This window comes from Thunnus albacares, chromosome 1 (genome assembly GCF_914725855.1).
Source record: "Thunnus albacares chromosome 1, fThuAlb1.1, whole genome shotgun sequence".
Lineage (NCBI taxonomy): Eukaryota > Metazoa > Chordata > Actinopteri > Scombriformes > Scombridae > Thunnus > Thunnus albacares.
Genome location: NC_058106.1, coordinates 17,569,863 through 17,597,117, shown reverse-complemented (window position 1 = coordinate 17,597,117; position 27,255 = coordinate 17,569,863). Strand labels below are relative to the sequence as shown.

At 37.7% G+C, this 27,255-nt stretch overlaps 1 protein-coding gene and 1 long non-coding RNA gene across 2 annotated transcripts in view; one reads left to right on the top strand and one right to left on the bottom strand.

The window, feature by feature from the left end:
- LOC122979577 overlaps nt 1-27,255 on the bottom strand; it is a 72,264-nt gene that overhangs the window by 33,526 nt on the left and 11,483 nt on the right. The gene's annotated exons all lie outside the window — the stretch shown is intronic.
- The window catches only part of chs1 (chitin synthase 1), a 28,542-nt gene continuing 13,336 nt past the window's right edge, over nt 12,050-27,255 (top strand). Inside the window, exons 1-19 of the mRNA XM_044347126.1 lie at nt 12,050-12,471; nt 12,654-12,746; nt 16,099-16,234; nt 18,034-18,219; nt 19,065-19,266; nt 20,299-20,459; nt 20,768-20,843; nt 21,395-21,513; nt 22,759-22,936; nt 23,265-23,361; nt 23,667-23,763; nt 24,017-24,138; nt 24,629-24,724; nt 25,150-25,314; nt 25,427-25,574; nt 26,073-26,138; nt 26,234-26,409; nt 26,595-26,653; nt 27,012-27,212. Of these exons, the coding sequence (XP_044203061.1) occupies nt 12,700-12,746; nt 16,099-16,234; nt 18,034-18,219; nt 19,065-19,266; nt 20,299-20,459; nt 20,768-20,843; nt 21,395-21,513; nt 22,759-22,936; nt 23,265-23,361; nt 23,667-23,763; nt 24,017-24,138; nt 24,629-24,724; nt 25,150-25,314; nt 25,427-25,574; nt 26,073-26,138; nt 26,234-26,409; nt 26,595-26,653; nt 27,012-27,212 (2,332 nt within the window). The 5' untranslated portion in view covers nt 12,050-12,471; nt 12,654-12,699. The remainder of the gene's footprint in view (nt 12,472-12,653; nt 12,747-16,098; nt 16,235-18,033; nt 18,220-19,064; nt 19,267-20,298; nt 20,460-20,767; nt 20,844-21,394; nt 21,514-22,758; nt 22,937-23,264; nt 23,362-23,666; nt 23,764-24,016; nt 24,139-24,628; nt 24,725-25,149; nt 25,315-25,426; nt 25,575-26,072; nt 26,139-26,233; nt 26,410-26,594; nt 26,654-27,011; nt 27,213-27,255) is intronic.

Sequence of the window (27,255 nt, the reverse complement as noted above, 5' to 3'; positions counted from 1 at the left end):
TATGCAGCATCATAATGTACATTTAGTGCGTGTTTTCAAGCACCACATAGTGGACAAAAATGAAGTGATAGTTATCTCCTACATGTAATGTCCAATATTCATGAAAATGTATAACCATGTCAGTTATCCTCTGGTAAATGTATTGTTGCATTGTGTTGATCCACAATAACAGCATTTCAACTGTAGCTCGCCCCAACATGCAGGAAGGTGTGAAGGCTCGATCATTGCTGCTTGCAGATTTAATTTGTTTTGCTACCCTATCTCTCCTTCTCACTCAGTCTCTCTTTGTCTCTCAAACACCTTTTCCACTTACCCAAGTCCAGACTTTTCTCCCTCACTTGCTTTCAATTAGTCCTCTTGTCCATTTCTTATCAACTGCCCTTAATTCCTCCCTCTCTCCCGTCCTCCTTCCAATTCTTGCTTCCTTTTTAATTTTCCCCATTTGATTTTCCCTGTTTGCTAGCAGAATTTCTCCCCTCTCATCTCTTTCCCTCTGCCTCATTATCTCTCTCTCCTTCTCATCTCTCACTCTATCTCCCTCCCTTCCTCACTCACCCTGTTTTTCATTCCTCTCCGCTTCTGTCCACACCCCCACCCCACCCCCTCGTCTTGATTTACTATACGCACATCATTGCTCTGTCATCCAACCATCCATTTCTTCATTCCTTCTTTTGTTAATTCTCTGCTGAGTAAGTTTGGTTTTCTAAAACAAAGCAAACCCCAAGTGGAATTTTAAAAAATTGAGAAAACTTAAATAAAAAAAAAAAAAAATCCAATATTGCTCCCAGGCAGCACAGTGGTTCAATGCTTATCACTGTCACTTCACAGCAGGGTCCTGAAGCCCTGCTGTGTGGAGTTTGCATGTTCTGTGTATGTCTACGTGGGTTTCTTTCTCTTTTTAGTCTCTTCCGACAGTTCAAAAGCATGCAGGTTAGGTGAAATAGACACTCTAAATTGCTCATTGATGTTAATCTGTCTATGAGTGTGATAGACTGATGACCTGTCGAGGTGTACCTCTTTCCCAATGCATGCTGGAATAGGCTATGGTATAATGGATGGATATTGCTCCCTGGGCTAGTTCGTAAAGTAAAGGCTCTGTGATTGCATGCATTAATTCAAACCAGTAAAATGCTTTTTGACTGAATTTAATTCAAAATCATTCATATAACAAATGTAGACCCTGCAAAAATGTAAATGTTTCATAATTGCATGCAGTCCAAGTCTATTATATTGAGATGTGTTTCTTCTATTCAGTCCCCCTCATGAATGTGCAGTACCATTCAAAAGTTTGGACACAGTTTCTCATGCTAGTGAATGGGAAGGTATGTCTTAACTTTAAAGCAACTCCTCTCTGACCCAGTGTCAACTGAAATCGAACATTATAAGCTTCACAAAGATATGACTTATTGCAGGGCTGTTGTATTTCATTGCATCTGATTATACAGAATCTGTTGGCTCACAGTGTAGTCACCTGTGGGGACAGAAACGGTAAAAGACAAGCGACAAACTCCCCAAGACTGCAACAGAGCGCACAGATTCGCAGCTGTTTTCATGACACCATAGGAGACCTCAAAGCATCATGCACTTGTTTTTGAGAGGTGCTATATAGTCATTATTATTACTTTTTGTACACTGAGTTTGGCTGAATTTTTGGTTTGACTACAGTTTTGATTGTCAGTGTGATCTCTGCCTTAAAGCACAGCATCATGCAGTTCAAGAAAAACACAAGTAACACTGAAAATAGTTGGAGGAAAAAATGAGAATACATTTTAGTTCTTAAAGTATAAGACACAGCTGTCAGCATCGGTTTTAGACTGATCTTTTTTTTGATGCAGCTGCTCATATGAGAAGCAGTAAATAAGGAATATTGTCAAGAAAATGACAACCAAGAGTAATTATTTGCAAGATTTTCACATGACTGAAGCAGTTACTGGTGGAGCGACAAAAGTCAGAGTAATGACTGTTTGCTTAAGAAAATGAAAAAAGACTGAATTAAGTATGGGTGAGGGAAGGAGAAGGGGAACAGGACAGGTAATACAGTGCGGTTGTTGTATTTATAGCACTTCAAAGAAAGTATGAAAAGTTTATAGAGTGACAGAGAATGTGAGTCAGTGGGCAACAAACAGCTGGTGGGTGAAAGTGTGTTTGCGACACAGTATGTCAGCACTGAACCAATTCACTTACTGTTCAATAAAAATGACAAAAATTTCTATTCTCTGGTGATCAGTCTGTATAATGTCACTTAAAGTAGCACTGACTCTCTGTACACTCATAATATATTTGTAGAGGTGATGTATATTTATTTAAGAATATAAGAGTGGGAGCTTTGACAAGCCTCAGTGGTGACAATTCACCACCAAGGCAAAACAACAGTGCACACTTTTTCTTATCAATCTGATATGCTCATGGTTATAAATTTGACCAACATTATGCTATAGTAAAAGTTGTACCCAAATCCTTATGTGATTTTGTTTATTTTTGTCAGAAAGGTAGAAAAGCAGAGAAAAAAATTAATAGAAAGAGTAACACAGGTAGATACCTAGCAAAAGCTTGACTAAAACGGGGCATGCAACATGAATATCCTATTTGTGTAAATCACAATTCCTATGATATCATTCATCCAAACTCTTCAAAAAGAACCTGCAACTACATTTAAATATATACAGCAAACAAATTCCTGATTCCAAACTCAAAGGCAAACAGAAACACAGAGGTGAGTGCACAAGAGAACAAAGCAGAACAAAGAAGCTGATGCCATCTGGCTTGTTGGTCTTCATTATAGCTGTTACACACACACACATATGCACACACACACACCCTCCAAATACACCCCCACCCTCCCCCCCCCATCATCTCTCTCTCTGCAGGAGACTGACAATATTTTAATGTGATTCTGTCCTGAGATGAACAGAAAGTGGAATATGTCACTTTGGGACTTGATAGAATTGCAAATGACAGTCAGAGTCGACAGAAACAGACTCAGAGCTTGTTCTTGACTTGATCAGAAAGTTCACCGACTGTACATACACCGCCATATGACATTTACGGGGCCTTTATTACAAGATGCATACTTCATGTCCTCTGCATCGGCCGAGTCACATGTAAAGCTGTTGTGAGATACCTGACTGACACACACATATGACATATTAACAAGGGAAAGGTACTTTTTTTGAAGAAAAGAGAAGAGAAACTCATATCTAGCAATTTATCCTCATTTCAATTTATCTCTCTCCTTAACTCTCTTCTGAGAGAGGATCTTTCATTTAATGTGAAATATTTGCTTTATGTTTCCCTCTGAAATTAAATGTCCTGCTGCCCTCTTATATAAAATTGAAATAAATAACATTGTCTCTCTTTATCAATGTCTTTCTGTCCAAGCTCTCCTGTACAGTGTTTAATTTGTGTTTGATAAGTGAGGAAAAATGTCCGCTGCCCTGAAAAACATTTATTATATGAGGATGATGCCTCAATTTATCTTCAGCAAGTCTGCCCTTCATCTTTGCCATTCATTTTAGTATTACATTTTTAGTAGTAAAAAAAGTCAGATACACTGTTCAGTAGTGTAAAAGCAGAGAAATCTAACATACACAGGAGACCTACATGGCAATTTTAGCTCAAACAAATCAGACATTTTCTTACTTTAAATGTAATTTTTAATATCATATCTCAATATACTATATAGTTTATGATACCTTTGGTATCATCAGTATCATTGGATAAACAAACAACTGAAATAAGTTCTGAATTGTAGCAGCACTACATGTTTTGCAGGTTGTAAGCGAGTCCCAGGATATGAGATATCTTATTCTAACAGATCCCTTGGATTTCTTTTTTGAGTGTGTGTGACCAAGATACATATTGAGAGGGGCATTTTGCAGCATAAAAATCAACTTGTCATTGCACTCTGGTTGACAAACTATGTAATGGTAGAATCAGGAAGAACTGTCTGGTGAATGCACCCCAAAATCTTGGTGCAAGGGCAAGGATCAAAGTGAAGATAACCGCACACAATGATTTTATTATACGAACAATGTTTTGACCACACTTGGTCTTTCTCAAGGCAAGTTCAATACACATGTCAGATACAGCCTTGTATATATACACATCTCACGTCTGATACTGATCCACTACCAGTTACATAATTTAAAAGGGTACACCTTTGTTAATCACAATTCACTGAACACTAGAAAAAGTAAAAGGGAAATTTCGCCACACTTTATGTGGATGTCCAATCAGTGTTGATAGCAAATGGAGTCAATTGTAGCAATAAATTCCTCAGTGCGTGCTATATTGACCAAGAAAGCTGCTTTTTCCTACTCATGGGGCTGTGCTGGCAGTGCCTACATGTACCAGGATGCACTGCGCGCGAAACTTCTGATGCCCAACCCCCAAACCCACTCTTGCTTGAACAAATACGGCTGAATATCCGAGTTAGCCAAAACACTGTTAAATGTACCCTCGTCCATAACATCCTCTGCACTCATATTTTGGGATGCCATTTTCACATCTCAAAATATGTAAATTTGGAAATGTAGCTAGTTTGCAAAACAAGCGAAGAAAACAAGGAAGTCTTCTTTTTGAGCAGCATCTAGAGCACGCACCTGGGCTACTCAGAGGCGCAGACTAGAAATTCAAGCTAAAATAGCCCATAGTTCTTCCTTGCCCCCAACTGCGTCACTGCACACATCAAATGACGGTGCTGGTGCTGGAAGAACAACACATTTTGCAGCTGCACCCCAGAGACAAAGAACATCGGCAACAACTGCAGGCATTTTTCACACTATATCCCTGATTCGAATAGCTACAGATAAGGTTGAAAATCAGCCAAAAGCTCCATAAACATTTTTAACACTCACAGATAAAACATAAAGACTATACATTTTAGAACATGTCCTTGAAATGTTCATGTCTCAATAGCCCTGCTTAAAGAAGATGACCTAAAAGTAAAGGCTACATAGAAATGTACACATGGGCCTGTATTTATCTAAATTTTTATTTTAATAAATAAATTATTTTCTAGTGGTCAATGATAGTGATGAACTGTGGTGTACCCTTTTAAATTACTGATGAAGTCACTGATTGTGGATCAGCATCAGGTGTGAGATGTGTAGATATAAAGAATATTATAAAATCAGTGGAGTTTAGTGTGTGGTCGTCTTCTCTTTGAAACTATGTAATGGTGACACCTCAAACCTAGTTTGGCATGTCTACAATGAAATTACTTGTTACTAACTGACCAACACATACACCAACACCAGTATTTGTGCAATGGGCTAATATTGGCCGATGTGACTCCAATGAAGGCTACAGTGCATGGTACATGGTACATGCTGTTATCTGTTAAATTACATAGATTTGTGTAAGGCCTGTGCTGAAAAATAAAAACAATGTTGTTGCTATGTTGTTGAAGGTGCCTTAGAAATCTTTGGACTGGTGGATGATTTACTATCAAGCCTGAGTTGTCCGAGGCAAGTCTAAAGTCAATAATGGAAAGTTGCACAATTAATCTAAAACCTGTGTGGGTTTTCATCTGGGTCACCAAAATGAGAGCACATCTCTCCCTAATGAAATGTTAATACCATTGACCTGCTCATCTCCAGCAGTTTGGGGCACAGTGTCTTGCTCATGGACACTTCGACATGTAGTCAGGAGTCAGGTACTGAACCAGCAAACCTGCAATTACTTGATGACTTGCTGTACCGCGTGACCTTGTCGCCTGTATAATTTAGTGTGAAGTGAGGAAGTGAGAACACAATGGCCTTGTAAACCAGGACAGGAACAACTCCACAAATCCAATTAACATTTCTCAATAGCAGTGTATGGAAAGGTCGGTCTCACACATACATACATACATACATTAATGTACAAGAACATTTTAAGCCAGTCAGTAAAACTTGTCTTTGTTTATCTCTACCAAACAGTCAAATGCTTATCTATTCTAAATTCACTCTGACTGGTAGAGTAATAACAGTGCCACTGGCTGGGGAATAACAGGGTCAGTTTCCTGCTCTGGTTAAGAGCCTATTTTGTGATTAACGGTTGATTTATGGTCTCTCAGAGAATTAGATTCCCCTTTTCGCTTCTGACTGTGAAATCATATCATAGAAGGGGAAAAACACTGTCTAGTGTGCCATAGAGTGGATAGATTCAATCATGTTTGGTCAAGGTGAATTACAGAGCCACAGCGCTGACTGTTTCAGGCCAACATAAAGTTCTGCAGTTGCTCCTCTTAACATTTCTTTTTAGCACCCTCAATTAAAGAGCATAAAAAAATACCCTGTGAAAAATACAAATCCCAGTACGACCTGCAGTAATGAATCATATTCAGTTTTTGTTGACTGTGTCAAGGAGGTGTTGATTTATTCCTATGATGATTTTTGAGGCTGCAATTTGTGATGGTGTTGTATTGTATTCAAAAGTGTATCTAGTATTAGACTAGCCTTTTAAATCAAATCAGGATTTTTCTCGGCAGCGATACTGTTGTTTGCATGTGCAGAGTTTATGACACCTGGAGCCTGTACTACGAAGCAATTTCAACATACCCAGGATATCTTTTCGTTAGTTGGCTTCACTGAGCCTAACATTGGCCATCCAGATAACCAGAACTACGAAGCTAATTATCAACCATGTCAGTGAACTCTGGGTTTTCATATCCAGCTACGAGCATGTTCATGTGAAAGAGGCGAGGTTGATAATTACGAGTGACATCATGAAAACCATAAATGAAGTACTTTATGATGTTGAAACAGTGATACCAAGTACCTGTGGAAAACTTCTGTTTCAGAGACAGCAAAAAGTCAAATTCAACCAAGTGAAATGTAAACAATAGCCTGTAATCATACAACAGAATCTAGTAGAAACACTGGAAATAATTTCCACATATTAAAAGTAGGCTAAGGCTTAAAATACATGGTGGAAATTATAGGTATTATATATGACTTAAGTATAGAGGGAGTATTTTTGCTATTTAGTTGGATGATGAAGAGACCGTTCTGAATATGTCAAATAAAAAAACTTAAAAGTGATGTCAGACTGTTTCTGCTGCTGAAGCAAAGAGTGGAAAAGTAGTTAATGACTGATGAGGTGTATCTGACTGCATTTATAATCGTAGGAGCCAATTAACAGTGTGTGGATTATTTTTCTAATAAAAGACAGTCCTTCGTTTTTATTTCCAATTATCATCACACAGTTGTCTCATGTTATTCTGAGCTTCAACGATGGAATCAGACAGTAAAATCATCCTCACTGTCAGCTGTCACTCCAGGAATAAAATACATTTTGCACAATTAAAATGCAGCTAAAATCATTATTATGTGTTTAGTGTCATAGTGTTGAGTGGAAATAGAAAGTCTGGAACAATAAAATGTTTCTGCTGACCAATAAAAATATATATTGCTCTTTTTTTCTCATCACTTCATTGTAAACTCAGGACTTTTGTCCATGTCAGGATCCTGTAGAAATGATGAGAATTTTTTTCCAGTGATCTGATTGGTCAGTGGTTGCAGTGTTGACAAGTTGTGATCTAATTCTCTGGAGGTTCAGATTATATATTAACCTGCTCCAGAGCAGGTTAGCTGTTCAGCATAAGTTGCCATAGCGACGTACCCTGATAAAAAGTGAACCACCATCGTAGGACTGAACACCCAAAGATAAACCTGAAGTTACCGTGCCAAATCCTGCTTCGTAGTACAGGCCCCGGGACCCATATTTGCGCACACTTGCTTAGAACTACCTTAGAATTGTTCCAGATAGGTTTATTCATGTTAACAGAGTCATCTGTGTGTTAATTTACTGGGAGCTTTTGACCCCAAAAGGGCTCTGGAGGCCCAGATAGCTGTAGTTGTAATGAATGTCAAAGAACTGAAGGCATCAACACAGAAAATTTACACTATTTTTATTGAAGATAGATATAAATAGATAATATAAACACTACACTACAACAGCACTAAACAGCGTCAGTGGCATAGGAAACATCATGCCTTGGTGCATTTGACAGAAAAGCTTGTAACTACTTTGCCATGGACATTCGGAAACACTGACTTTGTTGAACTAATTTCTGGTCCTTATATTGTTATTTCACTGTCATTGTCTAAGAAGTTAGCTAAATAAAAGAGGAGCAGTGTTCCCATTCACTCACCACCAGTTCCAGTTGTGCCTGAAGCAGAGAAAGTGCGTGTGGTTTGCATTTGTCGTGATTATTATGTACAATGTGAAATTTCAGCAGCAGTGTTAAACATGTTGGGGAAACACTACAAAACCTACAACCCTCAAGCTCAGTTGTGTATGGTGTTGACTGAAATTTTTAACTGTCACAAAGTTTAGATTTATTGCAGAGCTCCTTGTATAATATTGCATTGTATAGGGTTTCTCTGTTTCTGGTCATTGTATGTAACATGTATGGTTCTTATTTGACATGTATGTAAGAAACATCTTATTTGTCCAAAAAGCCAAGATTACATTTGCATCATTTCATCTTGGCTTATCTTTTTCCTTTTTTTTTTTAAAACTGAACTTTTGTTTCTAATCATCAAAGTATGCAGTACATCATGTACATTCCAGAAATTTGTCAACCACTGTGCTGCACTATGTATAAAAATCATTCTTCATTTGCTGTCATCTCATTGCATGAAATTTTACTCCCCAGCCTCAAAACTATATCCAATAAATCACATAGAAAATAGCATTCTGTAATGAAGATTTCACGGCATCTTTTTGTTGCTTTTCTATTATTAGGATTGTGCCAATTGTGTTGTGTCAATCTGTCAGACAATTTCTCTCCTATATTTAGGATTTATAAGCATTTCTAGTCAAACAAGTGTCATTTCAAGTCAAGTAAAGCCATGCAAGATAAAAGACATTTCTTTTTTTAAAAGGAGACTGTCCTGATCCTAATTTTGTTTTAGACAACTTACAAACACATTTGCAGAATGCAGTTCTAAAACACTTTGATGAATTTGATATATCTGAACATGTACCCTAATAGCACTCTTCCTTTTTAAGTTGCTGCTGAGAACAACTTCTTTGTGTCCTATAGTAATAAGATGCCTATATATAGCTGCTCTTCAATTGTTTTGGTAGACTCAAGACGTCAAACTGCATGTTGTCAGAATAACCTGGATTTAAGCTGTTTTATTCCTCATGTTCTCCACCACAGACTTTAAAAAGAAAGGGCAGTGACAAAAAACACGACCTTGCAATTAGCTGCCCGGTTTGTAGAAAGTTTTATGGGACAGGAGTGGCCGATGGATGAATCAACAGTGTGTGTATGTCTATGTGTGTACTGGATTGAAGTGGCCTTACTTCAACTGATTCTGGCCTAAACATATTCTTTCACCACAATCAGAACTGATCACTGCCCTCAGGCATGTATAAAACTCTTGCTGTGGATCATTTAAAAAAAAAACAAAAAAAAAAAACTCTTCCTGTTTGTGTATTTTTCGTTAATGATTCTTCACTGATCAGCAGTACTTCCTGCTGTGTTTTTCCCCCTCAGTGGCATTACAATCTCCTCTGGCTTCTGAATGTACAGTATCTGCTCGAACTGTTGGAAACTAAATGTACATCAATGGTACTTTCAAAGCTGCCATTTTTGCCTGCTACATGGAAGAACACAAAACAAACTCAGTCACAAACACAAAATCCATTCATCAAGTTTTTATGGAAAATGTACCAAATTATTGCCCAATACTATTAATACATCAAACAAAAAACAGAGTAACATGGATTTCTCATTGGGGTCTTCTTTCTGCCTACCTTTCAAATGTACTGCATGTCTTTATTATTATATATTTAGCTGCATTTCAGCTTTGGTTTAGTCCACCAACTCTTGAGAAACACATCTACTGTGTGTCTCACCAGGCTTGTTTAATGTGTCTTTTCACCTGTCCCTCATTTACTGCAGCTCTCCACCGTTTCACTCCAGACAGGTATCGTACAGTCGGCTAGAGTGACCTCTACAGCTGGAAGCAGCTGCCCACAGTCTTATATTATAAAGGGGAACTCCTTACCCTGACCAGAAAACCTAATTTTTAAAAACCTGTTTAAATGTTAAAATTAACTTTTAAATTGAATTAAACAATTGTAGCTTAAAGAGAATGAAGAGGATATTCACAGCCAAATCTAGGGAGTTTAATCAAACATTTCATTCATGACCTAACTGCTTCCTTCCCATTTTACAGCCTCTGAACAGCAGATAAATAGTGAATAGCCTCTCCATGTGTATCTACAGCAGGTAGTTATTCTCAACACAGAGTCCATATGGCTACTAATTATAGTTTGGCATTGAACATTTCAGTGTGTCCAAATCAGAGCCAGGGAGCCAGGGCTACCTCGTTACTGACCTTTCTGTAGATCTGAGAGGCATCAGCTGTGAATAGCAGTAACAATGCCCTTGGTGACATTACCATTGTGATGTGAACAACATTTCACAGATCATGGAGCAGGACTGTCAAGCTGAGATGACTGCTACTGAGAGACGACAGGCGCCAAACTCTTGTCTGACACAGCTTCCTATGGTTTGTTAGTCATGTCTACCTCCTTTTATGAACAAAAATAAGACAACATGAATGAATAAGAGGTCTTTTTTGGGATGTTTTTAACTTGCTACTTATCTTGCTTTTACAAATGAAGCCCATGAAATCTCACTATCCCCCACCTTGCTCTCTGGTTGCTGTGTGTTATTATTGTGGGACTGTTCTCAAACTCAACCACCTGAAAGCGGGGGGGTGGGGGGGATACCACCGCCATGTTGACCATATGGCCAACTGATTATGCACTGGCAGAGCATCTTAATGAGAGTCCACAACCTGACAGAGACATTCTTTTGAGCCCACACCTCACATACACACTGACACGGAAGCACACACACACACACACACATACGCACAGACACATTAACATGCAGACACATGGGTTCATCGATGCAATCACACACAGACTTTTGCAAATGTGCGCTCACAGCTTAAAACACACGTGAAAATTAAATTCACATCCATAAATTGTGTACACAAACAAAAAGCTCTTATGCATAGTCCATATCTTTCACACAAGCACACACACACACACATTACGGAAACCTGTTAAAAAATAATTCAAGCATAGGTGCAGGCTAAAACCAAAGCCCAATACTGACACCGAGTGGTAACAGTCACACACTAAATCTGTACTGGCCAACAAGGTCAGAATTTGAGACTATCTCATCAGAGGTTTGTGTTGTTTTTCTGTGGGAACAGTACAGCCAAAATGATCTATTACATGTGTAAATGGTGCACAGCCCACAAGAAACATGACTATGTTTACAAAAAGTTACATAACATTAGAATGCCGAAGCAATGAGCACCATTACGTCAAGTGTGAAACCATAAAACTTGGTTTAGATAAAGTTATTATATTTAACATGATGCTGGTAGAGATCTAGGTGGGGCGTAAGCTTTAGCCTACATCCAGGGATACAGAGTAGATAAAACTTTATTTTAATTGTTTTATGAGCCATTGCTCATCAACCCTTACAAAAACAATTGTATATACATAGAAACCAAACAACACTATACTGGACATCCTGGGTTAATGTACAGGAACGGCATACAGTAATATCAAGAGGAATTTCTTGTAGAATAAAAAGGAGGCAGCGCTTTTTTGAGACCCCCGAAAACAACACTGGTGCACCCTCCTTACAGAATTTTCATAGCTCAAGGTTATCTTTAGTTCAGAACACTAAGCTAAGTGTGGGTCCCAGTTAATTAAAACACTTTAGAGAGGGAGAGAGAGTGTGTGTGTGTGTCCACTGTGAGGTGCCAGCTATTGTGTGAAGTAGTGGAAAAACAGGTGGAGATTTGTGTGCACGTGTATCTTGCTGTAAAAGATCCTTGTACCTTTTTTATTGCCCCCCCCATAAAAATTGGACAGATAAGTTATTTTTGATTAATGACAATCTTTGATTTGTCATAGACACATATCAAAATCATATACCTGAGTCATGTTGGGTGGTTACAGTACATCATGATATGTCATACTAGTTGTTCCCATTAGTCAAACCCATTTACACGCTTTTTGGTTTGCTTAGCTTTCAGATGATCCCTGGAACACACACACACACACACACACACACACACACACACACACACACACAGACATACACACCTGAAGGGGCTGAACATGACTGTTTATATGGGTGGCTATTACACAAGCTGATGATAACATGGACAAAGGACAAACTGACTGACAGATTGATGGAGACTTGGACGCAGTCGGTTTTCACGTAGAGGTAGAATTACATTGCTACATTTTACTTTATGTGGAATATCCTTTCTGTGGATACAAGTTTTGTGATATTCAGACTGACTTTTTAATACGAGTTTGGGAGAGATTTTGTGAGTTGAAGCTGAATTGGAGGTGGAAGTTGCGTGAAAAACACACAAAGCAGCAAGAGGAGGATTGCTGAAGACCAGAAGAGAAAAGTATCAATATAGCACGGTAAAGTTTCTATGTTTTCTTTAATTTCAAAATGAGATCAATGAGCCATAATTAAAGGAAATTCAATTATTTGCTGTTAATTCATGTTTCACTGTAAAATACATAGTAATTTAAGGTAATTCATCAGAAAAAAATAACTAACTTCAGCTCCATGTTTCAATATTTATTTGTCTTTGACACAGACTCTACATAGGCCACCATAAGACAGCAGCGGAGTAGACGAGCAAGATGGAGGAGTTGAAAGAGAGAGGAAGGAAAAGAGAAGGAAGACACAGGTAAGAACTAATCTACAGTTTGTGCTGCTTCTTAAAGGTCATCACGTTTCATTTCTGCTTTATTTAAAGAAAGTGACCAATGCTAAAGATTCCAGACAGACGATAATATGCAACATGAGTTGAATTTAAATACACTGAGCTCAGCTACCATAGTTTGATCTTAATTAGCCTGTCTGATTAAATATATACAATGGTGGGGGGAAAAAATCTGTCTTACTGACATTTTCTTTTTAGGCAGCAGAAATTCATCTTCTTCTCTGGGGGCTACTTTTATTCTTGAGCCCCGTGCTGCCTTTGAGAGGCTTTTTGGTAGACTTGTTAGACAAAATTGGCTCTGTGCTGTGGACGCAGGATATCTTGCTGTAGACATATACTGTGGAAATTTGAAAAAAATAATAATAATAATAATTTCCATATGGCAATAGTTTTGTTTTGTTTATTTGTACTTTCACTCATCGTTTGTGTACAGTAATTATAGAAAAGAGGTAAAGGTTACAATTTGTACTTAACCACAACAATTTACTGGAAGTAAAAGAATTACACTGTGAGAGGTGGATTTTATCATGCCATTAAGTTTTAAAGTTATATCTGATTGGCTCCAATAGTGAGACAGATTTAGAAAGGAATAGATTCGACACACCATGTAGCTTTGAAATAGACGTCACTGTATTCCATGCAACCAAAGTTGAACTTCTTTATCATTGTTAGGTGGTTAATTGTTAACAGAATGGATAGTGGTAATGGATATTATTATTAAATTGTTCTCCAAGTGATATATCATGAAGTATTGTATTACCAGGTTTCTATTTGGTATAATTTAGTGTTTGAGGAAACAGTTAATTTCCCCCGTGCACTGCTGTGATTCTCTTTATTGCCGTGGCTGATAACATCCCCACAGACACTGACTGCTGTTAGGGGAGTGCTGCTCCGTTTAATGTGTTAATTAATAATGTTAAATACATACTAGAATTTTAAACACAATTTTTACCCCTGTGGTCAAAGTGTCTGTTTGTTTCTAGGTTTAGAATATTTTTAATTTAATTTATTTTTGTGCTATATGTTACATATGATGACACAAAAGTTTAATCAGAAAAACAACTTACATTTTCAACACATTGTGATTTAAAAAGTCTAAACCTCAGAAAAGCAAAGTCCATGAAAAGTCTGAGAAAAATGGCAAATGGCTTGACTAGAAAATTATTTAGTAGTACACTAAGTACTAAGTACACACTCAGTACATTGAGCGTTCTGTAACTGTGATGAGTGATGAGAACCAATTTGCTATGTTCTGAACTGTGCAGAGGCCAAGAGAACAATAAACATTTTATACTAAACAAATGGCAATACTACAGTCAGATTGGTGTTACATATTGATACATATGAGAAAAGCTTCACTGAAATAAGAATTATCTTTACTCAGTTTCTTGTAAAAGTAAAGGAACATGCAATGTATTCCAATCATAGACGGTAAAAAATATGGACGTAGCCACCGTAACGTCACCCAGTGGTTTCTGAAGGGCAGTTTTGAAGGTCAAAGTGGGCTGCTCCAGCCCTTGCCATTTTGGCAGTACCTGACTCCACCTAAATCCCGGCTAATCCAAAACGGGCAAAGAGGTGGAGCTGAGGCGGGCCGAATGAAGCCTGGTTGCTGCAACAAGCCACCTAGCAACTAGCAACCTTTTCACTCAAAGCGCCCACTTCCTCAATTACGACTAACTTTATGGCTTAATAAAATTTAAACAGGTGAGTTTCACCCCACGTACTGTTGTCATGAATGGGGAAATTAGCTAGAGACCAAAACCAATTTTTGTACCAGGCTGTAAACGTGTTTATTTCTGCTGTAAAGGCATTTTAACATGGGGGTCTACGGGAATTGACTCGCTTTTGGAGCCTCAAGTGGCCATTCAAGGAACTGCAGTTTTTGGCACTTCCGCATTGGCTTCATTTTTCAGCCCTGGAGATTGCCATTTGATTCCAATACACATTTACAGCAACTGACAAGTATAACAAATATTATTGTAGAACCAGGCAGGCAAATTATTGTAGCTTAAGAGCAAAACGAATACCAACATCATTATGATGCCAGGACATCTAGTAAACATTTCACAGTATGAAAAGCTTAAAAGCTAAGTGTTTTAGCTCTTCTCAAATCAATGGCCTATCATGGCGAATTGTGTAGTGACTACTGATTTATATGCAGTCAAGATAAAGAATGTGTCACTATTCACGAACATGCACTCTCACCTCACATACACACCTAGTGCCAGCTTGGCTGTGGTCATACTGCAGAGCAGGTTTCTCTAAAATTGCTATAGCAAAGATAACAAACTCTTATCAGTTCAAGGTAGGGAAAACACACCCTGATGATTAGTCAGTAGGACACCAGAGAGGCTGATAGACACTCAAATGTTGTTAGTTTGGTTTAGAGCGCCACAAAAGACGGGTTATAATCAGAGGTATTCTGGAGGCTCAGTCAGATTAGACGCCTGCTAGAGTATATACCTGTAGTGTCCTGGGTCAGAATGCATCCATTCACCTTTCCCTTCATCCCAACAATACCCTTTCATCTCACAGTAATGCAAATTGACTACAATAGTACAGACAGACAAAAGAAATCTAATCATGAACAGAAAGAAAACAGGACGTGGATATTGTATACAGTAGGAAAGCTAAGACAAATTGTACCCAAAGACTTGAAGAGGAAATGTACTGTGTTGGTAAAGAGTTACTTTATTGTGGATAGACTAATAAATGATTGTTTCACTGAACCTCCTGGAAACGTGACCTGTATCTTTCTGAACGCATTGATTATGACCTGCATCAGCCAGTCACTGAATTATCATTATTATATGATCATAAAAATTCTGGTGATCTCATTGGCATCCTCTCAACAGGCCAATGTACCTTCTGGTTTATGACTTTCCCATCAAAATCAACCTCTTCCTCACTGCCACTGAAGGATTTCCAGTTACTTTCCACCATATAAAAGTTAATAAAGCAAAAATAACACATTAAGACACTGTGACCTCTGGTCTTAGGTCAGTAAACTGGCATATTCAGCAAACTAGCACAGCACAATGTATGTTTCAAACGTCTTAATTTAAATTCCATAATCAAAAAGTCCAGCAGCAGTATATAATACGAAGGTTCTCACTGGCGTTCTGTCATCTTGATCAAGTGAGTTGAGACTAACTCTGGCCTAAATACATTACTTAAGGTTTTTGAGATTATTCGGCTGCCATTTTCATAGCCCATTATCATACTACCATTCTGATTATCCTGGCTAGAATAACTGTGATGACAGCTGAAGTTAATCAATGTGTGTGTGTCCATGTGTGTGTGTGTGTCTCAGAGATACATGGGATCCATTCCAGCTGAACCCCATAGGAGCTGAGAAGGAAGCTAAGAGAAGATGTTTCCAACTGGCCCAGTACCTGGTTGCTGTAATTGTGGGGTTAGCTGTCCTGACCAGTGCTGTTATTTCCAAGGTATGATTATCTAGCTATCTGTCAATCTATCTGTCCATCAATCTATTTCTAAAGTTATTTATCTCTCTATTTATTAAATTATTAAATGCTAAAAACCTGGGGGTCATTTCTGATTCAGATTCGATGCTCACACGAGAAACACCACCAAAATTGCCTTAAATCATCTTCGATAAAAGTCAAACTACGGCCTTTTCCTTCACAGACAGACTCCGAAAAACTGAAAAAATATGACTTTGTCACAATTAGGTTCACTTTCTGCAATGTATTTTTTTCTGCTCTAACCAAGAAAGCCTTTCAAAAATATTATTTTAATTTTGGATGTCTCTGAAATTTAAGGTATTATATGAAGCATTTATTTTGAAATGCAATGCAATTTTGAATGAAAGTACTCTGAATTATTTGATCACTTGTCCATCAAACAGTATTGCTGGTACTGTGGCATCTCTTGAGTTTTCTTTAAGGAGGGTTTGACTTTCTGTAGGTGTTGTTTTTTTCTCAATCTGCTTCCCAATTTTTTTCCTTTGTTTGCTCAACACAATGTAAAATATATTAATGCGATGTTTCATAATTGGTTTTGTTTTTAAGGAGACTAACAGGATTTTACCTGTAGTATAAATGTTGCTCATTGGCAGCAGTGTTTGAAGCTGTTCCTGTGTTTTGACATATTGTATTTTGGCAGATTAGAAATGTGGGACATTCTGTGATTGTCACAGCTTTTTAAAAACTTTTTTTAAATGAAGAAAAAACTTTAATATATGTTATAAACGTTAATATGTGCTTTTGATTTTAAGTAATACACTTCCTATAGCATAGGTCTGAGAGTTGCTGTTCCTGAGAAATATATAACTAATCCTTGCAGTTAGAAAACTGAATACTATACTGCATACTGAATAAATGCATGTTACAAAAGGTTAAATCAGTCAGTCCTAAACAACAAAAACTAATTATTTATATGAAAATGTTTTAGATTAGTATTTAATTAGCATTTTTCAATTACAATTTTTCAATTCTGTTTTTACACAGTGATTGTAGTTCAAAAATTTTCCATCACAACTTTTAGTTTACAAAAACGTACGTGTCTTATCTCTCTGTCCACAAGGCAACATGAACAGAATTATTGCTGTTTATTGTAGGGCAGGGCTGTTGATACTTGATCCCTTTGTACCCGGTTCTCCCTCTGTTGTTTGTATCTTTATCTGTATCTCTCTTCTCTGGGTGTATCTCTCTCTCCCTCTTTGCAGATATCATTTAATGTTCTCTCCAGCAATCTCTATCTCTGCAGTATGTGCATGCGTTTGCATTATATGTCTCTCTGCTTCTGATTTTCATTGCAATTTATCATCTTCCTTTTGGTCTTGTCTGTCTCTTTCTTTCTTGATGACATCACAGGACTACTCTAAAACAATGCATTCGCTAACTGTTACTGTCTCTGCTTGATTATGCTGATTTTATTTCAACCTGATGAACTTCCATCTTGATTCGAGGGCAAATGAGGGCAGAGATGCAATAATGTATCCTTAAAGGTAATTTACAGTAGGTGCTGGAAGCAGGAGGGGGTTTCCAGTAAATCACAGTCTTTATTATTTAAGTGGAAGCAGTACTACACTCAATACTTTAACTAACTGCACTCAAACCAAATGACAAAGTCAAATGTGTTCTTTTAGGGTCTATAAAATCTCCATCTAAAGGAAGAGAGAAACCCCCATCAATTGTATGACGTGATAAACTGTAAGTTTACTTTTGTCTAATCTGCCTCTCTGGTTGTCTTTAACTTGAACTTTTGGTCTCTGTCCAATCAGGGCTCTCTCTTGGTGCTGACGACGATGTCCAGTCCAAGCTCCATGCGCTCCCCAAAGGAAAAACAGTTCTATATGCTGATGTTGGTGTTCTGCCTGGTCTGGCCCAACTTCCTGGTGTTTATGAAATCACTGTGGAGATGTGCCTTCAAGAGTTTTGTACATCCCAACATGAACACCATGCTGTTTGTACGTTTTTCTAAAGCATACATCATTTATCATGTAACATGCTTGGCATGTAATTATAACAAATCAGAAAGTATATCATAAATCCTTATTTCCAATATTATATAGTAAGATATTACAGCAATAGATTTGCAATCTGATTTTATGACTCTGCTCCTCTGTTCAGATTCTTGTTTCTGAGCTACACAACTTCAGCACATCAAATACTCAGCTTTTCTAAAAACATGACCATACACAACTTTTTTTTTTAACTTAGCCATTTTTTAACTTAACTACTTAAGCTATTTTAAAAATAAAATGTTAATTACATATTGCCAGTACATGTGCATTTTGCAGATCTTGGCCATACTACGCTAGTGAATCATACTTTTCATGTTTCTGGACACACACAAATATAATACACGAATGTGCCATTTTGCGCACATTTAGATATAGGCTATGCTTCTTGTGGTTTTCATAATGTAAACTGCACACAGGAAACACCAGAGCCTCGGTGCCACTACAGAACATTCAACGGATCCACATAACACAGGAAAAGACAAGTAGTTCAATATCCTCAATGTTAAATCAATCCTGGACAGAGGTGTATTAATAAAATTGTAGTAGTGTCAGTACGGTTTAAACACTTTGATGATAACTGGTGTCAATCATTTTAGTTAAAGCTGTTATTATATCATTCCATCACATTCATAAGAACAAAACAGCCATCTGTATCAAAAAGCATTCAAAAAAGCATTCTACATTTACAATCTTAACTGCTTAAACTTGACATTTTCATGGACCTGTAGCCCATAGAAATACATAGAAATATGTGGACATAATGGTGTCTGTATGTGTCTCTTTTTCAGATTTTTGCCATTGAGTGTCTGGTGTCTCTTGGTACCTCAGTCCTGGTGCTAGTCGTTATGCCTCAGTTTGACGTATTGACTAATCTCTTCATCACCGGAGGTGTCTGCATTGTGTCTGCGATTATGCAGATTATATTCAGACTACAGAGAGAAACTTGGAAAATCCTGTTCCCAATCTGCTCCCTCATTCTCACAGTTGCTGGTAATGGTTTTAATATTTACTGTATCTGCAAGATTGTCCGTCTGCCTGTCTAACTGTCTCGGTCATTTCAGGACACTGGTATCACTCGAAACAAGGCACACAAAGCAGATTGATAAATTCTGCTTTTACAGACTCAAGATGGTTGAGTGTTACATCCCTCTTTGGTTTGTTGTTATCCCGATATGAGAAACGAAAATCTGATTCTGACACAGTTCTTTAATTGATGGACTGAACAAATTACTCCTACATAAAATTTACCTTTGTAAGTTTCTATTTGTTCATAGGTCATTTGTCCTGACACGTCTTTTCATGTCCTAAATTAGACCTAAGGAATTAATGGAGCAGAAAGTGGAACAGGACAACAGTTTTCCTCTTCCTCCTACAGTACAAAAAATGTCATTCTGATTTTTTTTTCCTCTGGTTCCCCCACTTGTTTTGAACACATTGCAGTTGTAGTTTGTGTCTTCAGGTTTTTACTGAACTGAGGTATCCCTCTAATTATCAGTCAAGGCAGCTCTTTCACTTTCTTTCCATTGTTGTGTTTTTGCATACTATATCTAGTTCAGTAAAGCTGCCACCCTAACTATGACAACTGTCTCAGATAAATGATGTAAGATTTACTAACTGTCATGACTGCCTACACTTAAGTTCTGATTTGAGCATTCAAAAATAAAAATAAGTTGCACATCTCATGGTGGAGAAAAACAACTCGCACTGATTATTACTGACCCACTTTTTGCTGTAATATCAATGAAGTCTAACAAAAAAGTATGTCACTTATTGACATGCCAGCTAGATAGGTGATCACCTAAGTTTCTGTGTAAATGACTGAGCAGTTTTTTGGGGTTTTTTTTCCAATCAATTACTCAGGAAATCAACTGACAACTACTTCAATATTGCATTGTGGAATTTGGAAGTAATTAGCTTGCAATTGGACTTAATGACATGATGAACAGAGGAACATACCTAATAACTGCCTAACTAACTGCTTCACCAATTAACTAACTAACTAACTAACTTACTAACTAACAGGTTACTGCCTCCTGGGAGCTGACTACTATGTGCGTGTATCATCATATGTGGATAGACAGAGCGACGACTGCTTCATCTACGTTGGAATTGGAATTTTCTCTTCACTCCTAGTATCCCTCTGCTGGTGGGAAAATCCACTGCAAGCTACAAACCGCATGCAGGTATAGTGTTTTTCTATGATGTGTTTCCATTCTTCTACATTGACTGCACCAACCTCCAAACTGGAAAACCATTTCCTTATCAGCTCCATTCACCCCACTGTAGACTACAAGTAAATGACATAAGAAAGCTGAAACCTTCCACTGACCCTTTAACCCCTCCATTTATTGTGAAGATGTAAATTCAATGAGGGAGGGGGGGGGGCAAATAAAGGAGTTTTTGTGCTGTATATGTGTAGTGTGTATATACAACATACTGACTTGACATGATCAGTGGGACTCTTTTCTCATCTATTTCTGTCTCCCTACAGGATAGATTGTCAGAATTGGACGGTTTCAGGGACTTTGTGTTTGTCATCAGCAGTATTCTGAGGATACTGGTGATAGGTAATTATCTTCCATCACTGTCTGGATCAACATCCAACACTCACAAAACGTGCTGACAAAATTACATGTTCTCTTGAAATGTCTTATCAACACCCAATGACAATATGTTTTGTCATGCTTAGATTGTAAAAATCCCATTTCTCACATTCTCACGGGAAAACCAACAGATTTCTGTAATGTCAAAGGTGGGGATTAATTGCAGATGATGTTCTCCAGCTGTTCAGTTGTTGTTTTCAATTTTGTAAAGCTACACTTTAGATGCAAGTTGTTTTCTATGCTGCACACCTCAACACCCCATTTATTCCACTCTATACCGCAGCCTATTTTCCTTATATTTACTTGAAACCCAGGGTTTCGTACAATATCAATAACCACACTTCATTTCATATTAACCTATTCTAAAATGTATTCTATTGTAAAATGCTTTTTGTATCATTTATTGGATATTATATATTTTTAAAAATATTAAAAGTTATTATTCTGTACATATTTACCTTTTAATGTATTAGATTGTCTCTTTTACATCAGTGATACATTGTATTCTTTTGTAGGCGGGGTATACCTGATCTATCAGGTCCTTATTCAGAAGTCAATTGTCTGGCAGGACTTTAACCTACAGGGTAATGACTGGGAATTACTGCAGATAGGACTCGTGCTGTTTTTCTTACAGGTAGGTAGAAGGAAGAAGGAAAAACAGATAAAAACAAGGCTGAATAAGCCCTTGTACTTGGTTTTCAAAGTTAATGTTTGAATGAAAAATGACAAAAAATTTCTGGCAGACGGCTTGGTGTTGGTTGGCATGAGGCCAGGGTGGGTAAAATATAATTATCTCAGTTTTAACCCTGTTTAGATGGAGAAGGATACAAAACATTCTACACTTAATATCATTAAAGTAGTAATTTAGGGCAACAAAACTACAAGAATCAGTAGGGTTGAGAGGACTATCTTATTGTGTATCATCTGCATAAAAATTAAACAATACAGCGTATTGTGTCTACTAATTGTATGACCAAGGGGAAGCATGTAAAAAGAGAAAAAAATATGGCCCAGAATTGACCCGTGAGGTACCCCACAAGTTGGTTTCGTAGGCAAGAAAATAAAGTTACCAAGTTCAATACAAAAATGTCTGTCAGAGAGCAACTGATCCAATATACGGTTGGGTTATGCAATATGTATTTTAAGGCATTCCTATTAAGAGATGCAAAATATGGGAAGACTGAGTTTACATTTATGTCTAAAGTCGTCTGAGAGAAGCAGGGGTAATATCGATGGCACTGTTTTATAAGACACACGCTGAGGGGGAACTGAAATGCAATATATTTTTCATGTGATTTTACCTTTCTGTTTCTCTCTATGTCCTAACTGAACATGTATTATTCCTTTACTAATTTACTTTTAATGCCTAACAGCAGGTCCACTGTAGATAAAAGTAGCCAATTAAATACTGTTTTTTTTTTCTCTGGTCAAATACATTTAAAAGTTGTAAGACCTACCACAAATCTCCCATACTGATTCTTTATAGCTCTGGGGTTTAGGATTTATTCCATCCATCTTTTTGTTGAGCTAAAAACTTTAGGTTATTTAGATAAAAATTTCTTCATGACATTTTCTTACATTTCCCACCGTTGCTGAAATTTCCTCATAGTTTTCTTCTTGAGGGAAGAATGTACGATTTCAGTTACAAATGTGTTTTCTCTTCAACCAATATTCCAAGTCAGAAGCACAGAGCACAGAGTATTTCATTTGCACTCCATTGCTTCCCAGACATGTGCAAATTGTGTCTTCAACAAGATCCTATTTAGCAGCACTTCATGCAAATCAGATATTGATGCAGTAGTCTTAGTACTAGCCTGCTAAATTGAAAAAAATAATTTCATATCCCTGACATTACTTTGCCCCTTGTCTCCTTTTTCAGGCATTGTGCTCAGCAGCCTGCCACTGGTTTGGGGTAGTGGCTTGTAAGATTCATGCAGTCAGGATGAGTTTTGCACTGCCAGTATGCTGCACAGGACCTTTTGTGCTACTGTTAGGATTGGTACTTTTTGCAGCCCAGGCAAAAGAATTGGGGGACACAAGCCATGAGTCCATCAAAGGTGAGTTTCTTTTTTTAACATTAACTGAATACTGAGAATAGTTTCTGTGTTGCTTAACCTCATTTAGATTTACTTTTTTAAATCCAATTTAGTTTATAGTTATGCATTTCCCAGTGTTTCCCAGTGTGGTTAAATGAGAGTAGTTGTTGGGTACACGTTACTTTGGAAGGCAAATTTATTTAATGGTGTTACTATTATATTTTATTATATTTTATATTATACTTTATATTGGTAAGCTTCAGTATGTGTAAAGACTAAGAAACTTACTACTTGAGGTGGTAAGACATCATAAAACAACCTAAAACCTTTACCTATTTTTCCATTCTAGAGCTTTGTGGAAACTTGGTGCAGTTAAGCCATAAGAACACAACCCCTGTGGTCTTATTAGAAATCACAAGGAGCATCTGTCGGACCTCACTTAACAGGTACATATCTGTATGTCAATGTGTGTGCGCGTGTTTATCTGTGTTTAAGTCAGTGAGTGTGCAGTATTTTCGCTCACTGTATTTCAGCAGCAGGTGTGCCACTTATAATTCATACAGCCTTAATGGATTACAAATGTGTTTAATGTGGGTAAAATGTCCTAAGACTACATATCATTCAATGTCCTATACACAGTATATATTAATATAGAGTTCTATATATGAAGTGATGTATGTATAGGCATCTATATACAGATTTTATCTATGTATATTTTGCTCAATATGTCGATGGACTTTTCAATTGACAGCCACTACTTGCAATGGCCTTTTGCCATGCTTGGACTCGAGGGAATGTGTATGTGGTCAGGCTTCGTCACATGTACTTACTACGTATGGAAGATCAAGGTATCTCTCTCTCTCTCACACACAAACACACACACACACACACACACACACACACACACACACACACACACACACACACATACACACACGCCCTCTATTACATACATGGCACACGTATTATGACATTACCATTAAACCTAAAGTTTTATTTCTTTTATAAAATTTTAGGTTTACTGGTAATGTCAGGGGGCTCTTAAACTAAGATCAAATAAAGACATACACCTAAATGCCTCTTTGGTCCACCATCCCTCAGGTCCAGCGCATAGAGAGAACCTCTCAGCTCTTTGTTCGTCGTCTCTATGAATCTGCTTTCATTGACCTGTCTCTGCTGCTCAACACAAAGATGAAAGTGCCACGAGCCAAAAACCAAGACAGGTGAGAGGGATCTACGGAGGAGCTTCCCTGTTTATTTCACTTTTACTTTATGTTATTATGGCCATATGTTAAGAAAATAGTTTGCAGATTTTTATAAAACTAGAAAAGAGTGGAAAAATGGTGGGCGTATATTGCTAAATTAGCTGTATGTGTTCATGTGGTTATTTAATGAAATCATTGACACGAGGGTATAAAATTAACATTTTTATCCACTGGCCCAATGGCTAGTGAATGTTCAAAGTTTACCAGCCACTCAATAGATTGCCAATGTTTTTTTAGCTGGTGAGTGAAGCAAATCTACCAGCCACTTGCATATTTTACCAGCATTCACCTGGTAGCTCATGTGTGCCCTGATCGGCAACATGGGTCTACAACAGTCCCCCACCTAAATGACATAACAGTTTAAGTTTATTCCCTAGATTTTTAGGATGTGCATATTTAAAACCTATGCTTACAACCTCTGGTCTCTTCTCTCCACTCTTCGCTGCAGCCAAGATGACATACAGAGCTGTGTCATCTATCTCTGTGCAACCATGTGGCATGAAACCTATGATGAAATGCTGAAGATTCTGACTTCCATGTTCAGGTTAGAGACATTGTCATTGTAGCCACCTAAGTGTACCAGTATCAAAGTCACAACACGGGTTTAATTTATTTTCACATCCTTTTAAAGAGCAGCTTAACAGCAGTTAAATATCTTTGCTGACCTCCAGTGGTTCAACTCCACTAACCAGGATATATAACTACACATCACTGGTGGGTGTGGTTACAGGCGCAACAATAGCACACTTCTGACCACAGCAGCATCACTGATGGCTGTGGTCAGAGAAGTAACACTTGAAACCAGAGCGGGCAGTGAGATGCTGCTTTTCTGGTATTACGTTACTTTTAAAAAAATGTACCGAAATTGCAAAATGTAAAAAAGATAGTATCTTGTAAGATAATAAATTGTTTTAGGTAAATAGGCTCTTGCTTTACAGTATTGTTAAAGTGATTTGTTGCTTGTTTCAGGTTGGACCGCTATCGAGGAGATCCAAAAGAGGACCATAAGGACTGTTTTGACTTTGAGTGTCACATTTTTGTGGATGATGCCTTTATGACTGAAAAAGAGACAGGAAAAAGGCTGGTTAACTCTTACGTAGATGACTTGATCAAAGTTGTCATAGAGGTTTATAGGTAAGACTGTCAATCAATTTCTACATACGTAGTGTACATACAGTATATTTGTCTGTACATCTGTCGATCTTTCTAACCAACCATTTCTCCATCCATCCATCCATCCATTCAGGGTGTTTACCAACAAGGAACCTGATGATGTGTCAATCATTGACACCCCCTATGGTGGCAGGCTGATGTTTGTTATGCCAGAAGGCAACATGCTCTATGTTCACCTAAAAGACAAAGGTCTCATCAGGAACAAGAAAAGATGGTCCCAGGTATGGAGGAGTGGTGGTGTTTTTTGTGTCTGTCTGGTAGTGTTTGTTGTGTATGTGTGTAAATCCAGAAGGTGCTGCTGTACAAGATGCTACTTGGTGGAAAACAGTAAAAGACTAGATTATGCAGGACATTGCTGAAAAAAAGGTGTTTCTTTTGATGAAAAGGGGCAGATACTGCAAATAGGAAGAACTCCACTAATTATTCCAAATACACTTTATGGATATGTATCAAGAGTTCAGGCTTTTCCTTCAGTAAATCTATTGTTAGTATTTTATTATAAGCATGAAAACTGGGGAAGTATGTTGTAAATTAAAGGTCTCTTCAGATATATCATTATTCTGCAGTATATCTGTCAGCATACTTGGACATACTGCAAGATCCACTATGAATTACTATAAATGATATTGTAGTTATAATTATATTGTCTTTTCTATATGTATCATGTTCCATTAAATGGATTTTTACACCATACATTTTGGTATGTGACTGTCTTTTAGATTATGTATCTATATTATCTACTCGGCTGGAAGGGCTACATCGCCAAGAACCCTCAGAAGATCCAAGTAAGACTTTTCTGCCATCTGTGTAAAATGTCTAGTATTTTGACTGTATGTGTATAACATATTTTAAATATGTGCACCTGTCCTGTTTTGTCCAGCGCCAGAATAACCCATGCAGAGAAAGTCTGATCTCAATGTATGGCGAGATTTACATGTTGCCCCAATATGACAGCGACAACAAGAGAAGACTCATCTCAGATGACAACACGTACATCCTGGCTCTGGACGGAGACACTGACTTCCAACCTAAAGCTGTGATTCTGCTCGTAGACAGGTTAGTTGTTAGTTAGGCAGACAAATTAATCAACCGACAGATTTGTTCTATAATCCACGTTTTCAATATAAATCACTTAAGTGGACAGGAATTGATGTAGCTAGTTTGTTTGTCATTCGGCCAGTGTTTATTCAATATAAAACATGTTCAAACATAGTAATTAAAACATGCATTGTGATTGGCAGGTTGAGGATGTATGACAATGTAGGTGCAGCCTGTGGTAGAATCCATCCTACTGGAATGGGTAAGTAAACTTTTTAAAATGTTAAACTGTTCTGTAATCTGTATGTTTATCCATGGCACATTTGCTCAGTGAAATTCAGTTTGGGCCTCTATAGCAGAAGGCATTAATTTGATCAAGGTTAAGGTTTCCCAGCACTGGTCATGTCTTTGTGGAGTTTAAGCTGTGAATGGGGTTGATAAAATGCCTGTCTGTGTGTGACAGACTGGCAACCTTACACTCAGTGTATGCTGGGCTAGATTCCAGCTATTTTTGCAAGAAGATCTGTCATTTCTCCCTTCCTATCCCCCCATATTTAATTTTATTTTTTTCTCTATCACTCTGTCTCTGTGACTCTCTGCTCACCATCCTGCCATCCCAGGTCCCATGGTGTGGTACCAGAAGTTTGAGTATGCTGTGGGTCACTGGCTACAGAAGACAGCAGAACATGTGTTTGGCTCCGTGCTGTGCAGTCCAGGATGTTTCAGTCTGTTTAGAGGGTCGGCCTTAATGGATGATAATGTCATGAAGAGATACACGACAACTGCAACAAGAGCTTCGGAATATGTGCAATATGACCAAGGTTGGCACACGCCGACACATGCAAATGCACCAGTCGTTCTTTC